The sequence below is a fragment of the Pogona vitticeps genome, chromosome 15, assembly GCF_051106095.1.
Source record: "Pogona vitticeps strain Pit_001003342236 chromosome 15, PviZW2.1, whole genome shotgun sequence".
Classification (NCBI taxonomy): Eukaryota; Metazoa; Chordata; class Lepidosauria; order Squamata; family Agamidae; genus Pogona; species Pogona vitticeps.
Genome location: NC_135797.1, coordinates 7,628,441 through 7,642,552, shown reverse-complemented (window position 1 = coordinate 7,642,552; position 14,112 = coordinate 7,628,441). Strand labels below are relative to the sequence as shown.

General features: G+C 42.4%; 1 protein-coding gene across 4 annotated transcripts in view; it reads right to left on the bottom strand.

Annotated features, from left to right (window-relative positions):
- The window catches only part of LOC140702812 (solute carrier family 9 member C1), a 127,306-nt gene that overhangs the window by 61,534 nt on the left and 51,660 nt on the right, over window positions 1-14,112 (bottom strand). For all 4 annotated transcript variants that reach the window (XM_078381969.1, XM_078381971.1, XM_078381972.1 and 1 more), the window contains exons 16-20: window positions 10,998-11,186; window positions 5,742-5,891; window positions 2,051-2,102; window positions 1,411-1,559; window positions 607-732 (exon numbers count right to left, since the gene is read on the bottom strand). In XM_078381969.1, the coding sequence (XP_078238095.1) occupies window positions 607-732; window positions 1,411-1,559; window positions 2,051-2,102; window positions 5,742-5,891; window positions 10,998-11,186 (666 nt within the window). The remainder of the gene's footprint in view (window positions 1-606; window positions 733-1,410; window positions 1,560-2,050; window positions 2,103-5,741; window positions 5,892-10,997; window positions 11,187-14,112) is intronic.

Sequence of the window (14,112 nt, the reverse complement as noted above, 5' to 3'; positions counted from 1 at the left end):
AGCCACCACATATGTAAATACGTCCCCTTCTCTTTTTTACAACTCGAACATAATGTTGACACAGTTTTGTCCATCATATTCATTTTGACCATGCAGCACCTTCTTAACTTTTTCCCTGGTGGCCTTTTTTTTCCACTCTAAATTGCCCCAATAAACTTCTAGTTTACCTCAACTGGGATAAATTTTATCCTTTGTACGAACAGAGAGAGAAAAGGAGACATTCAAATGCACATAAAAGAAGAGTGAGGGAGGACACATCAGCCTGTTGGTCTCATTATGAGAGTGGATCAAGGCCAGAATTTCACCAGGAAGAAAAAAAAATGAAAAAGTGGTCCTGTTACCACGGTATCCCCAGTCCTTTTAAGGGCCTAATTACACGTTACACTTCTAGGGCTGCTTTGACCTACATGACAACAGATTATTGTTTTCTGATCCCTAACTGCAGTGCATGGTAAATATGATCAGTAATCAGCGGTGGAAAAACCTTTGAAACATATCTAGTGTACAGATGAAAGGCAGGCAGGCAAGAAAGCCAACGGGGGAATAAAGCAGGACTGCACAGAGTTCTGGTCAGGGTATTTTAAAATACCGCTATAGAAACATCACCTTAATGTAGTCGATTTGGTGTGCGTCATTGTGCAGCCACATCACATTATGCAAAAGCTCCAGCGCAGTACGAGGTGCGATGGTCGGTGGGAGGGTTGCAAGCCGTTTCCTTTTACTTACAATCATCTAAACAAGAAAAGTATTCAAAGGTACAGACCATTTAAAATTCACTTTAGGCTTAAAGATTTTAAGTTTTGTTAGATATTAAGAACGATCCATGACAAAAATGTTTTTACACATCCAAGCTGTTTTGAATAGACATCAGTTTAATCGTCTTCTGAAATTACTGAACTACAAAGTAGAATTAAATAATAAACGAGGGCAAAACTCAGATATTATGTGCCTTAATTAGTATTTAATGAATTAATCTCCACCCCACTAGGGGCTAAGTTTGACTCAAAGGGGAACCTACAGGTCACCTTCGGCTTGCAAGATCATCCTCCGGCAGTCCACAGGGTCTCAGAAGGGCCCTACTTTCTCATAAAGGAGGCAGACCAAGAGGAGAAGTGAGGATGGGCTGGGAAAGGGAAGGAACGGACTCAAGCCGTGGCTTTCCCTCAGAAGGAGCCATGCACAAGGCGCTCTGAGGGACCCCTTGAGTGACCTTCAGGCTGCCTCCATCTTCTCTGTCGCTTCCCAGTGTCAGGTTTCGTCAGCTTACGTGCAGGGAAGCCCACAAAGTGCTGGCTTCACACCTTCCTCACCTTCCCCACATAGGGAAACGAGTTTGGGTACATTCAAAACTTTCTCATAATAAACGTAAACGTGTGAACTGTATGTATATACATGGTTTTTGGAAGTTACCTCATGAAGTTGAGCTCCTTCAGTTTTATCAACAATACCTCCTGACGCCATAAACTTCAGTTCTTCAGAAGCTATGTTTAGCACCGTTTGGCCTGCTTGTTTAGTTTTCACAGCAGTCACAACATCTGGATAATTGCGCTGCATTAAACCTAAAACAAATAAAGGTGTTGTTTTCCATGCAAAGGAATATTAAGTGCCAATCAACCAAAGAACTGTTTTGCTATAGCAATCCTCTCGTTTCTTCTTTCACCATCCCGCCTGAAAATCTGCCAGCTCATTCCATTCATTTTACATATGGTTATAGCCCAATTTTAAAAAAATAAAAGACAGAGGTGAACAACTTTGATATGGCCGCTGCTGAATGGAATACCAAACAACATGGACGTAGGGTGATGACAAAGATAATAAACTATTTTAGCCACAGGCAAATCAAAAAGTTGGAACATCAAGGGGAAGGAAGGTTTAACACTCATGGAGTACATTCAGTTTTAGTAGAATATCATCAACAACAATGTTAGTACTTTAATATTTCCTCAGAAGGTTATAGAAGCTTTGGAAATTGTAACTGAATGCACACGCCATTTCAACAGAAGTACAATGCAGCTACTTGTATGCATAGGATATATGTTTAAATGCCTACCTAACTCTTTCAAAGCATCTTCTTTGTTTTTTTCCAGTATTTTATTTATTTCCTGTTTTTAAAAAAGAACAAAGTAAAATTTTACTTTCAAGTTGTTGTTATCTCTAGAATGAACGCCAGTCCGTCCTTTTTCATGACCTCTGCTATGACACTGGCTATCTTTGTCCCTTCCCCATTTCACTTGGTTGCTGTGGGTCTGAAAGCCATTTTTGTGAATGCTTTAAGTTTAAATCATTACCAATGAGCAATGTGAGGCTGGGAGTATCTCCAGAGGCCCTCCTCCGAGTGCACCGTCCATATCCTCAATCAGAGACACCGAGGGACACCTCTCTTCCCTGGTAGGAGATGTACAGGGACGGTGTTTGGAGCAGGAGTCACTAGAGGGCAGAATTCCAGTGGGAGAAGAAGAAGGAGAAGAGATAAAAGGAGAGGGGAAAGGGGGCAGTTAATAGAAGAGGAAGAAGCTGGTTGGGAGCAGGAGGAGGAGAAAGATGGGGGAAAGAAGGACTGGGTGGAAATAATACAGGAGGACCCCTGGACGGGGGAGTGGACTGAGTTTCAGGTCCCCAGGGGGGACACAGAAGAAGAGTGGAAGAGACTAGTCTATAGCAGTAGTCCTCAACCTTGGGCCTCCAGAGGTTCTTGGACCACAACTCCCAGAAGCCTTCACCACTATCTCTGCTGGCCACGATTTCTGGGAGTTGAAGTCCAAGAACATCTGGAGGCCCAAGGTTGGAGACCACTGGTCTATAGGAAGCCACCTTCTTGGGGAGAAAGTGAAGAGAGAGAAAGGAGAAGAAAGGTTCAAAGCGTAGCAACAACGGGAGAGCCAGAGACAAGGACACAGACCATGTACAGAGAGTCCTGGAAAACCCTACGGGGCAAGTAAATTCAGGCCGCGGTTGTGGCAAAACCCGGGCAAGAAGGTGTGGGAGCCACAGGTGGGACTGGGTTTTCCACCCTCCCCAATGGCCTCAAGCACGGCTGCACCCTGATGAACCGGGCGTTCCACACAAGGGGTATGGCAGAGATTTAAGTTCATCACCCTCACTGTTGAATGGGGACTCGTTAGGGTTTGAGGGGAACAGAAGCGCTAGCCTGTCCCCGAAGCAAGAGACAGGATCTGTAGTTAACAGTGAATTTGATCAGTGGTTAGAAAATAAAGACGTTTTGTTAGAAGAGCCTGAGTCACCCTTATACCAGAACACCTGAGATGGAGAAAAGGGAGCTGCACAAAATCACAAGTAATTATACTTTTTTTTGTGTGGTGGTAGATATAAGGGGAATATCTTACCGTGTTTTTCTGTGTTTTGAATCATATGAAAGGAATGACAGGATGGCATCTTCTCCTTGAATTAACAGGGTGTCCTAAAGATGTCTTTTTCACTTCTTCAGGGAGAGGAGCTAGCCTGTCTCCCAGACTCGACTGGGAAAAGAGGAGACTAATCCCATTTTTCCCCATTTGAAATAACGACACAAAGAAAAAACTGCACCAAAGCACTGAACTGTTGCCAGAATGATTACCCCAAAAAAGGAGGATACACTCAAGCGAAATCCTGAGTACTGTCTCCATCTGAAAACATATGAATTCGCACTAACTGATCTCCTCTTGGTTGTTGTGGGTTTTTCGGGCTCTTTAGCCGTTTTCTGAAGGTTGTTCTTCCTAACGTTTTGCCAGAAACTGGTGAAACGTTAGGAAGAACAACTTTCAGAACACGGCCAAAGAGCCTGAAAAACCCACAACAACCATTAGATCCTGGCCATGAAAGCCTTCGCGAATACATTGATCTCCTCTTAATTGTGGTTATTCAGTAGATTTCTGTGAATCACAGATAACGCTTTTCTGCAGAACCATTTGAAAACATCTAGGACCATTTTCACGGTAGCTCATCCCCTCCAAATTCCTCTGCGTGCTTTTCAGGGTTCATGCACTTTCTTCAAGTTCCCTTGAGTTAGCAGCTTTCAGATTCAGACCAAGAGGGGAAATAGTATGAAAAAGGACACCTCCAAAGAGATCACGGGTTCGATATATGAATGCACACTTGAGCACTTGAAGCACCCTAGAAGCAAGTCAGCTGTTCTTACTTCTGGTCTCTGTCCATCACACACACAGGTGATGAGCAAGATGGCTATCTAATAGGGACAGGTGGAGAATCACAGCAAAGAAGCCAACAGAACGACCTCTCTAAAAGCGGTATGGCTGTTCACTTCCATGTCAAAGGCAGTAGCGTCTGAAGAACATGTCCAGTGACAGCCTTATAACCTCAAAGAGGTTGCTGAAGTTGTTAGTGGTCTACTTGAATGAGAGCCCTTGGGAAAGATTGGCCAGTGGGTTGGTAGGGTAGCGTAGCTGTGGACATCCCCGATCTGGCTGGGTACTGAGTAGAAATAGACATTTCTTCCTTCAGTCTTGACAGAATAATAATGGAGAAGTTGCCATAGAAGGCAAGGGTCTTCCTGACCTCCAAGGAGCAAAGAGTGACGCCATCTAATGGAGCAGGAGTTTAAAGCATTTGGAGAGAATGAAGAGGCTCCCATTGCAGGTGGAATAGAAGCAACATCCTCATTCTCTCATCTGGCGAGGAATGCTATAGGGAGGAACTGCTACTGTCTAAGCCTACAGGCAACCAAGAGTGGCCCACTACATGACACGATGCTTGGCGATTCTTTCTTGGAAGAGATGGGAGACTAATTCCAAAATGCTGCTCGTGGAAGAGTTTCCAAACAACCACTCCCAAGGTGTTAGCATGAACAACAGCCATGCTACGAGACTTTGAGCGTCATGAATGGGAAAAGTTGATGCTCCTCGTAGAGGAGATTGAAAAGAGAAAGAACAGACCCCCCCATCCCAGGAAACCATCAAACTGGAAAGAGCAAAATAAAGGAGGTAATATTTGTTCTGTCCAAATTTGAAACATGTTTTTCAAAAAGGGATGTTCCCCCCCAATTGGGGGGAAAGGCACCACAGAAAGAGTCCGATGGATTCTCTTCCTGTCTCAGATCACCCTATGCCCTATCTGTTGGGTGCTGGGATCAGAAGATGATTGCTATCAGAAGAAAAGGCTTAAAAGAAAGGAAGGAACAAAACACTGAAGAGAGCTATTGCCTTTCAACTCTAAAGAAAGATAGGCTGGACTCTCAGAACTCCAGACATGAGCAACTGTCTACTTCCTAGGCAAGAGCTATCTGGATCCTAAGATCTCTCCACTCCCTTGAAATGACGAGATTGAATTGAGATCCTGCCTATCAACTCCCGGAAAAGATGCCATCCTGAGGTGCAGAATGTCCTCTGTAGCAAAAAAAACCCATCTTCAATGCATTTATTACTATTTGTATTTTTATCTCCCTCTCCTTGCAAATTGGGTAAGAGAACCGCGGACAGATTCTGGGTAGAAAACGCTTTGTCAGTCTAGAGGCTACAGAGGAGAAGGAGATTATCCTATGGAATGGACCCCTGAGAGGGTTGCAACAGAATCTCTTTTTACTGGTTTCTGTTGATACCTGCTTTTCTGAAAAACTTACATCCTCAAGTATTTTTCTCGAGTCATTATTTATGCATATTTACTACGGTATTTCTGTGACACCCTTGTATAGAGTCTTCCTCAAAATACATTCTTAACTTAGTAAAGAATATAGATTAAGTCTAATTTATGTTTCTATTTTAAAAAAAGTATGTAGTTATTTTACTTACTACGTAAACTGTCTCATGACCAGCAATCTGTTCAATTAAACATTTAATATCTTCTTGAGCTTGTATGTAGCCTTTGGCGATCTCATAACACAAAGAGAGCTGTTTGTTTATTTGCCTCTCCAGTAATTTAATCAGTTTGGGTATTATATGCTAAAACATAGAACACATTAAAAACATTCAGAACCTATAAACCTATAAAATCTATAAATCCAGAATATATCTACAAAATAATGTATACAAAAAGAGATGTGTCTGCAGTAGTATATGTCAGTCAGGAGGGACCACGCGAGCCCAATGCAAAGTCTTCAACAAGACTTTGAATCAACCTTGATCGTCCAGTTGTTTGGCTCCTGAAAGACTGACCGCTTAAGTCCATACAATCCCATGGTTTCAATACAAGGGCAACAATACCTCGGAAGCAGAGACACAGCAAGCTTTGTGGCTACATACCAAGGATGGAAAAGATCTACAACCTGGAAGCCCTTGCAAAGTCATTTCGGGTATGGAAACGGAAAAGGATGGATAGGACATTATGAAATGAATGGATGGAGAAAGAAAGAAAGAAAGAAAGAAAGAAAGAAAGAAAGAAAGAAAGAAAGAAAGAAAGAAAGAAAGAAAGAAAGAAAGAAAGAAAGAAAGAAAGAAAGAAAGAAAGACGCGATTGAAGCAATGGGATTCTGCAGCTAGACCTGGATCTTTAGGACGAAGGACAACAGCAGTTTGCAGCAGTTCGCAATCTGGTATTCATTTAGAAGATTTTCTAGCATCCTTGAACTAATCATTTCTAAGACAATTATGTACTTGCTTATTTAAAAATGCTTCACAATGAGTAATAAGGCGTATACAATAATGAGTATGCAGAGGCGACAGGGAAGTGGTGGTTCCTGAGAGGGCAGAGTATGAAGAAGTTTGGAAGTGCGTTAACAATTGTTGTTGTTTAGTCGTTAAGTCGTGTCTGACTCTTTGTGACCCCATGGACCAGAGCACGCCACACCTTCCTGTCTTCCACTGCCTCCCGGAGTTGGGTCAAATTCATGTTGGTCGCTTCGGTGACCCTGTCCGACCATCTCGTCCTCGGTCGTCCCCTTCTCCTCTTGCCTTCACACTTTCCCAACATCAGCATCTTTTCCAGGAAGTCTTCTCTTCTCATGAGATGGCCAAAGTATTGGAGCCTCCGCTTCAGGATCTGTCCTTCCAGTGAGCATTCAGGGTTGATTTCCTTCAGAATGGATAGGTGTGACGTGTGCCATGACGTCACCTGCCTGTCTTGGCTGAGGCTGGAGTTTCCTGGCCTATGGCAGGGCAGGAGGTGGGTCTTAAAGGGGTGGAGTTGGTGTATATAAGGGGGGTGTGCAAAGAGGGAAAAGGTTGTTGTTGGGGAATTAGTGGGAGAGTGAGAGGGTTAGATATAGGTTAGGTAACTGTGTGTTAGGTAACCAAGAACTGTGCAGGGTTAAGGTCTGAGAAATATAGTTTGACAAGTGATTCATTTACCCAGTGATTTCCTTTTTATTTTTGTAATCAATAAAACATCATTTTTATTTTTAAATCCACAATAAGTCTGAAGTGTCAGGTTTATGTGTGGTTGGTGGCAGCGAAGAAGTACTGTGTGTAGGTGAGTGAAGGATCGTGGCCTGTCATCTCTTGTGGTGACGTAGGAGGAGGTAGCAGTCACGACAAAACTGGTGCCAGCGGTTGGGATACGAGTTGTCCAGTTGCCCAGTTGCCCAGAAAAGCCTTGGCTAGTGTGACCAGAGCAAAAGGATTTCAGTGAGGTGCACCTGAAGTGGGGTGTGGGTAACTCTCTAGGATTTGTCTCCAGGGGGGAGCAGATCTAGTAGAGAGGCACCTAAACTTCAGAGTGAGGGAACTGACTTATGAGCTCTAGAAGGTCCATCTTGTGAGAGAGATTGGCCCAAAATAGGAGGCTGTTGTGACTTGGTCTGAGGGTCCAGAGTTGGGAGAACTCGGAAGGGACAGACAGACCAAGGGCAGCAAAGATTTGAGATCTCTCTAGTGAACTGCAGAACCTGAGAGAAGGTGAAGCTGTGGTGGATTTCAGAAGTAGAGCCAAGGGCAGAAAATTAAAGTAGCTCTAAATCTGGCAGGAGGCCCAGTGAAGGGGCAGAAGCCATTAGAGACTACAGTAACAAGCCTAGCCATATCTGTTTGTATACCCTGTTAGAGAGTGTCAGACCTTAGCACAGGAAAGGAAAAAGTGACGTTTTAAACAGAGGCTTGAAAATAGAAAAGAGCCTTCTGTGTGATTAAAATGCCTCTCACGCGCAGTCAAATGGCAGAAGTGAGTGAACAAAGAGACCAAGCAATGGCAAACTGGTCTGGGGATGAGTCAAATGGTGAGGGAAGAGTTGCCTCAGTGCAAGAAGAAGCTAATGGTGAACAGTTATCAGAACTGAGGAAAATTCAATTAGCCCAGGCACATGAATTTCAAATGAAACAGTTAGAATTAGAAAAAGAGGAAAGAGAAAGAGAGAGACAAAGACAATTTGAACTGGAGAAGGAGCGTATGGCTTTTGAATTTAGGAAATTGGAAATATTGAACCAAAACAACAACAACAACAGAGATTCTGGTACTGAACCAAGCCAGTTATCAAAATCAGATTTGAAGAAATTTCCTACATATAAACAGGGGGATTGTCCTGAAAACTTCCTTAAAATCTTTGAACGAAGTTGTGCTGATTTTTCTGTGAGGGAGACAGAGAAAATGATAATTTTGAGGTCTCTCCTGAGTGGAAAAATGGCTGATGTGTATGCTGATGTCCAGGGGACGCTCAAGAGTCTCCTCCATCACCACAATTCAAAAGCATCAATACCTCAGCAGTCAGCTTTCTTTATGGTCCAGCTCTCGCCTCCATACATCACTACTGGAAAATCATAGCTAAGACTATTCAGACTTTTGTTGGCAAGACGATGTCTCTGCTTTTTAAGATGCTGTCTAGGTTTCTCATCGCTTTCCTCCCAAGAAGCAGGCGTCTTTTAATTTCGTGGCTGCTGTCACCATCTGTAGTGATCATGGAGCCCAAGAAATTAAAATCTTTCACTGCCTCCATATCTTCCCCTTCTATTTGCCAGGAGGTGATGGGAACACTGGCCATGACTTTAGTTTTTTATTGTTGAGCTTCAGACCATTTTTTTTTGTTTGCGCTCTCCTTTTTCACCCTCATTAAGAGGTTCTTTAATTCCTCCTCACTTTCGGCCATCAGAGTGGTATCATCTGCATATCTGAGGTTGCTTATAGTTCTTCAAGTTATCTTAATTCCAGTTTGGGATTGATCAATTCCAGCCTTTTACATGATGTATTCTGTATATAAGTTAAGTACGCAGGGAGACACTATATAACCTTGTTGTACTGCTTTCCCAATTTTGAACCAATCAGTTGTTCCAAACACAGTTCTTACTTTTGCTTCCTGTCCCACATATACATTTCTCAGGACATGGATAAGGTGGTCAGGCACTCTCATTTCTTTCAGGACTTGCCATAGTTTGCTGTGGTCAACACAGTCAAAGGCTTTTGTGTAGTCAATGAAGCAGAAGTAGATGTTTTTCTGGCCCTCCATAATCCAGCATATGTTAGCAATTTGGTCTCTAGTTCCTCTGCCCTTTCAAAATTAAGCTTGTACTTCTGGGAGTTCTTGGTCCACATACCACTGAAGCCTACCTTGGAGGATTTTGAGCATAACCTTGCTAGCGTGTGAAATGAGTGCAATTGTACGGTAGTTGGAGCATTCTTTGGCACTGCCCGTCTTTGGGATTGGGATGTAGACTGATCTTTTCTAATCCTCTGGCCACTGCTGAGTTTTCCAAACTTGCTGGCATATTGAATGTAGCACCTTAACAGCATCATCTTTTAAGATTTTAAGCAGTTCAACTGCAATGCTATCACCTCCACTGGCCTTGTTGTTAGCCAAGTTTTCTAAGGCCCATTTGACTTCACTCTCCAGGATGTCTGGCTCCAGGTCAGCAACCACCCTATCTGGGTTGTCCGGGACATCCACATCTTTCTGGTATAATTCCTCTCTGTATTCTTGCCACCTCTTCTTCATGTCTTCTGTTTATTTAGGTCTGTAAAATTCCTGTCCTTTATCATGTCCATCTTTGTACAACATGTTTCTTTAATATCTCCAATTTTCTTGAACAGATCTCTGGTTTTTCCCTTTCTATTATTTTCCTCTATTTCTTTGCACTGTTCATTTAAGAACACCCTTTTGTCTCTCCTTGCTATTCTTTGGAAGTCTGCATTCAATTTTCTGTAACTTTCCCTATCTCCCTTGCATTTTGTTTCCCTTTTCTTCTCTGCTATTTTTAAGGTTTGTTGGACAGCTACTTCACTTTCTTGCATTTCCTTTTCTTTGGGATGTACAGCGGTGCCTCGCTTAACGACATTAATTCATTCCAGTATCTCAGTACAGCTTTTCCCACTCTTTTGTTGACCAAGAGGACTACTCCATTTCTTCTACGGGACTCTTGCCCACAGTAGTAGATATGATAATTGTCTGAATTGAATTCACCCATTCCAGTCCATTTTAGTTCACTGGTGCCCAGGATGTCAATGTTTATTCTTGCTATCTCCTGTTTGACCACGTCCAGCTTAACAAGGTTCATAGATTGTACATTCCAGGTTCCTATGCAGTATTTCTCTTTGCAGCATCGGACTTTCCTTTCACTTCCAGGCGCGTCCACAGCTGAGTGTCCTTTCGGCTTTGGCACAACCACTTCATTCGTTCTGGAGCTACTTGGACTTGTCCTCCGACTCTTCCTCAGCAGCATGTTGGACACCTTCCGACCTGAGGGGCCCATCTTCCAGCGTCATATCTTTAAGCCTTTTGTTTCTGTTCATGGGGTTTTCTGGGCCAAGATACTGGAGTGGCTTGCCAGTTCCTGCTCCAGATGGATCACGTGTAGTCAGAACTCTCCACTATTACCTGTCCGCTTTGGGTGGCCCTGCATGGCATAGCCCATAGCTTTTCTAAATTACTCAAGCCCCTTCACCACAACAAGGCATCAATCCATGAAGGGGGTGCTAATAATATCAAACTGTAAAGTACGTTACTTTAGCCAGAGCGACAGACTAATATGTAACTGAATGGATTTAAGCCAAACCATAATTAATGTAAGGAAACTTTCCAATTCATTGGAAACAAACTCATTTTCTTTACATATTTGAAACAAGAAAAAAAAAATGAAATTTGAACTGCACAAAACTACAGTGCAGAACATTGACAAATACTTGCTTACCTTCAAAAGTCGAAACAATCTTAAAACACGCATAAACCGGAATACTCTAAGAGAGTTGACAATAGCGTAAGATGGGTCATCGGCTCCAAAGATATTAATAAGAACAACATCTGCTATTCCCAATATTATCACTAAAAAATCAAACTGATTCCAGTGGTAATACATGTACCTTCTTCCCATTGCAATAACCTGTTAAAAACAAAGATTACATTTATATTAGATCGAACACACTGACCATTACATACTGCAACTCTGCAATTCATAGAATAGGTTCATATATCAAAATTCAATAAATATGCAAACAGGTTATCTGATATATTAGAGCTGAGCTATAAATGTTGGAAGAAATTAAAACTATGCAACATCATGTAAGAATGAATTGAAACTATGCCACAGCATGTAGTGCCAAAAAAACCTTAAAAATGAATTTATTTATTTATTTATTTATTTGATTTGATTTATATCCTGCTCATCTGGTAAATCTATACCACTCTGAGCGGCTAAAACAGCCTATAGTATAAAACCTAAATAAAATAGCCATGTATTAAAGAACATTTTTAAAATTTTTAAAAAGTCTTTAATATTCTTTAATATTGGAATAATTTTAAGATTTTAATATCAGGGTAAGGAACGGAGGGGAACAATGAGGATACGGATAGAAGGGAAGTGGGCTTGAAAAGGTACCTTAAAATTAGAGTTTCCATATAGTATACAATCGATTCAAATTATACTTTGAATATTTATTTATTTATTTATTTGTTTGTTTGTTTGTTTGTTTGTTTGTTTGTTTGTTTGTTTGTTTGTTTAACTTATATGCCGCCCACACTACCCAAAGGTCTCTGAGCGGCTTACAGCATTTAAAATACAATAAAAAGGCAAAATAAAAGGGCAAAATAATTAAAATGCAATTACACAATCTGTTCCAGACATATTTAGTATTAATCTAATCATTGGCTATATGACTGTCTATGTTTTAATATTGCATTGGCATCCTTCAGTCTCGTGAGACTATGTTATCGTGCTCTGCACAGAGGTCTTGGGAAAGCGTCTAGTGTGGCTGAGAAGGCCAATTTGAGAGTGACAATCCCTTCCACACTGAGGACAAATACAATCTGTACCCCATCTAACTCCCTGATTTTGCTGCTTTCATGACTGCCTCTTTGCCTCAGCCTGCTGGGCAAGGATCTCTTCAAATTGGGAGAGGCCATGATGTACCACATGCCTCCAGGCTGAGCGCTCAGATGTCAGGGTTTCCCATCTGTTGAGATCCATTTCCAAGGCCTTCAGATCCCGCTTGCAGATGTCTTTGCATCGCAGCTGTGGTCTCCCTCTGGGGCGATTTCCCTGCACTAATTCTCCCTACAGGAGATCCTTTGGAATCCGACCATCAGCCATTCTTGCAACATGCCTGAGCCAACGTAGACGTCGCTGTTTCTGTAATGTATACATGCTAAAAATTCCAGCTCGATCTAAGACTACTCTATTTGGAACTTTGTCCTGCCAGGTGATACCAAAAATGAGTCAGAGGCAACGCATATGGAATGTGTTCAGCTTTCTCTCTTGCCGTGCATGAAGGGTCCATTATATTATCCATTACTCTTTCTCTTTTGGAACCATACATATAGTTTTTCCCAACATTTCTGGTGGTTCTTTTTCCTTCTTTCATCTAGCCATTCTGATAATTTGTCCATTTCTGCAGTTTCAAAAGTTTTGGCTCTCAGTTCCTCCATGTCCATAAAAGTGCTTTCCTCAGCGTGTCGTTGTTGAACTGCTTAAAATCCGCTGTTCTAATGTACCACAGGAATGCATGCCAACCCCACTTCAGATCATGTCCTTCTAATTTAAATAGCCTTGTATTTCCCAACATTAGGTAAAGGTAAAGAATCCCCTCGACATTTAGTTCAGTCGTGTCCAACTCTAGCGGGCGATGCTCATCCCATCTCCAAGCCGTAGAGTCAGCGTTTGTCCGAAGACATTTCCCGTGGTCACGTGGCCAGCGCGAGTAGACACGGAATGCTATCCACTCTTTAATTCAAACCAATGCAGATGCTCTATAACATGGATCCCCAACCCTCCGCCCGTAGCCTGGTGTCGGTCCGTGGGCTTCCTGCGACTGGGCCGTGGATACGGATCTCACCCTCCCCCCGCATGCATGGGGGCGTGTTGCACTTGCAGGTGGGCGTGTTGCACTCATGGGTGCGTATGTTGCACTCATGCACATGCATGTGAGCATCACATGCCCCTCCACAAGTGTGACATGCCCATCCGTGAGCATGGGGGTGCCACAAACCCCAACCAGTCCGTGGTTCCAAAATGGTTGGGGACCACTTCTGTAGAATATAACAGTCAATTTGGACGTCCCATTACTCCTCTTGATGTAAGGTCTTGCAGAAATTTAGCTCTCATTCTTGGGGTGAATTTAGAGATACATTTTTCCAGGTCTTTACATATTGTTTATTTTCAAATAATTGAGATTATTTGAAAAAGAAATAACATTTTTGGCAAGATTTTCATTTTAATTGTTGCTATTCTACCCATCATGGACAGTTGTAAATTTGCCCATCTGGAAAGATCTTTCCTGATTTTGTCTCTCAGTTTCAGATCGTTGTCCTTCAGAAGGGTACTTGAATTTTCTGTAAAGAATATGCCCAAATATTTTACTTTTCTTCCCTCCTGCAAATATGTGATTTTCATCTGTCTCCTGTTTTTTTTCATATTTTTAGTAAAGATTTTAGTTTTCTTGTGGTTTATTTTTAGGCCTGCCATCTCGCCAAGATCCTTTAATTCCAACATAAAAGCCGCTACTGATTCTTTGGGTTTTTCAACCAAGATAAGATGGTCATCCGCAAAGGCCTGAACCTTGAATGTCTCTCCTCATAGTTTGATTTCTTTGGTGGCGAAGGTTCAGGTGCTGAGGAAACGTTGGTTGACGGTTTCTGTTTGGTGGCTGTCTTCAATGTCAAAGGTTTCGACATCGAAGGCTTGGTTTTGTGAGCCCGCAGGGTGGTCGATAGAGTTGACGTCGAGGGCAAGACGGCTTCTCATTGCTCAGAATGAGCCGGAGTAGCCGAAGGGCGTTGATTTGCCACCTCGGAAATGGCTTTATCCATGGCTT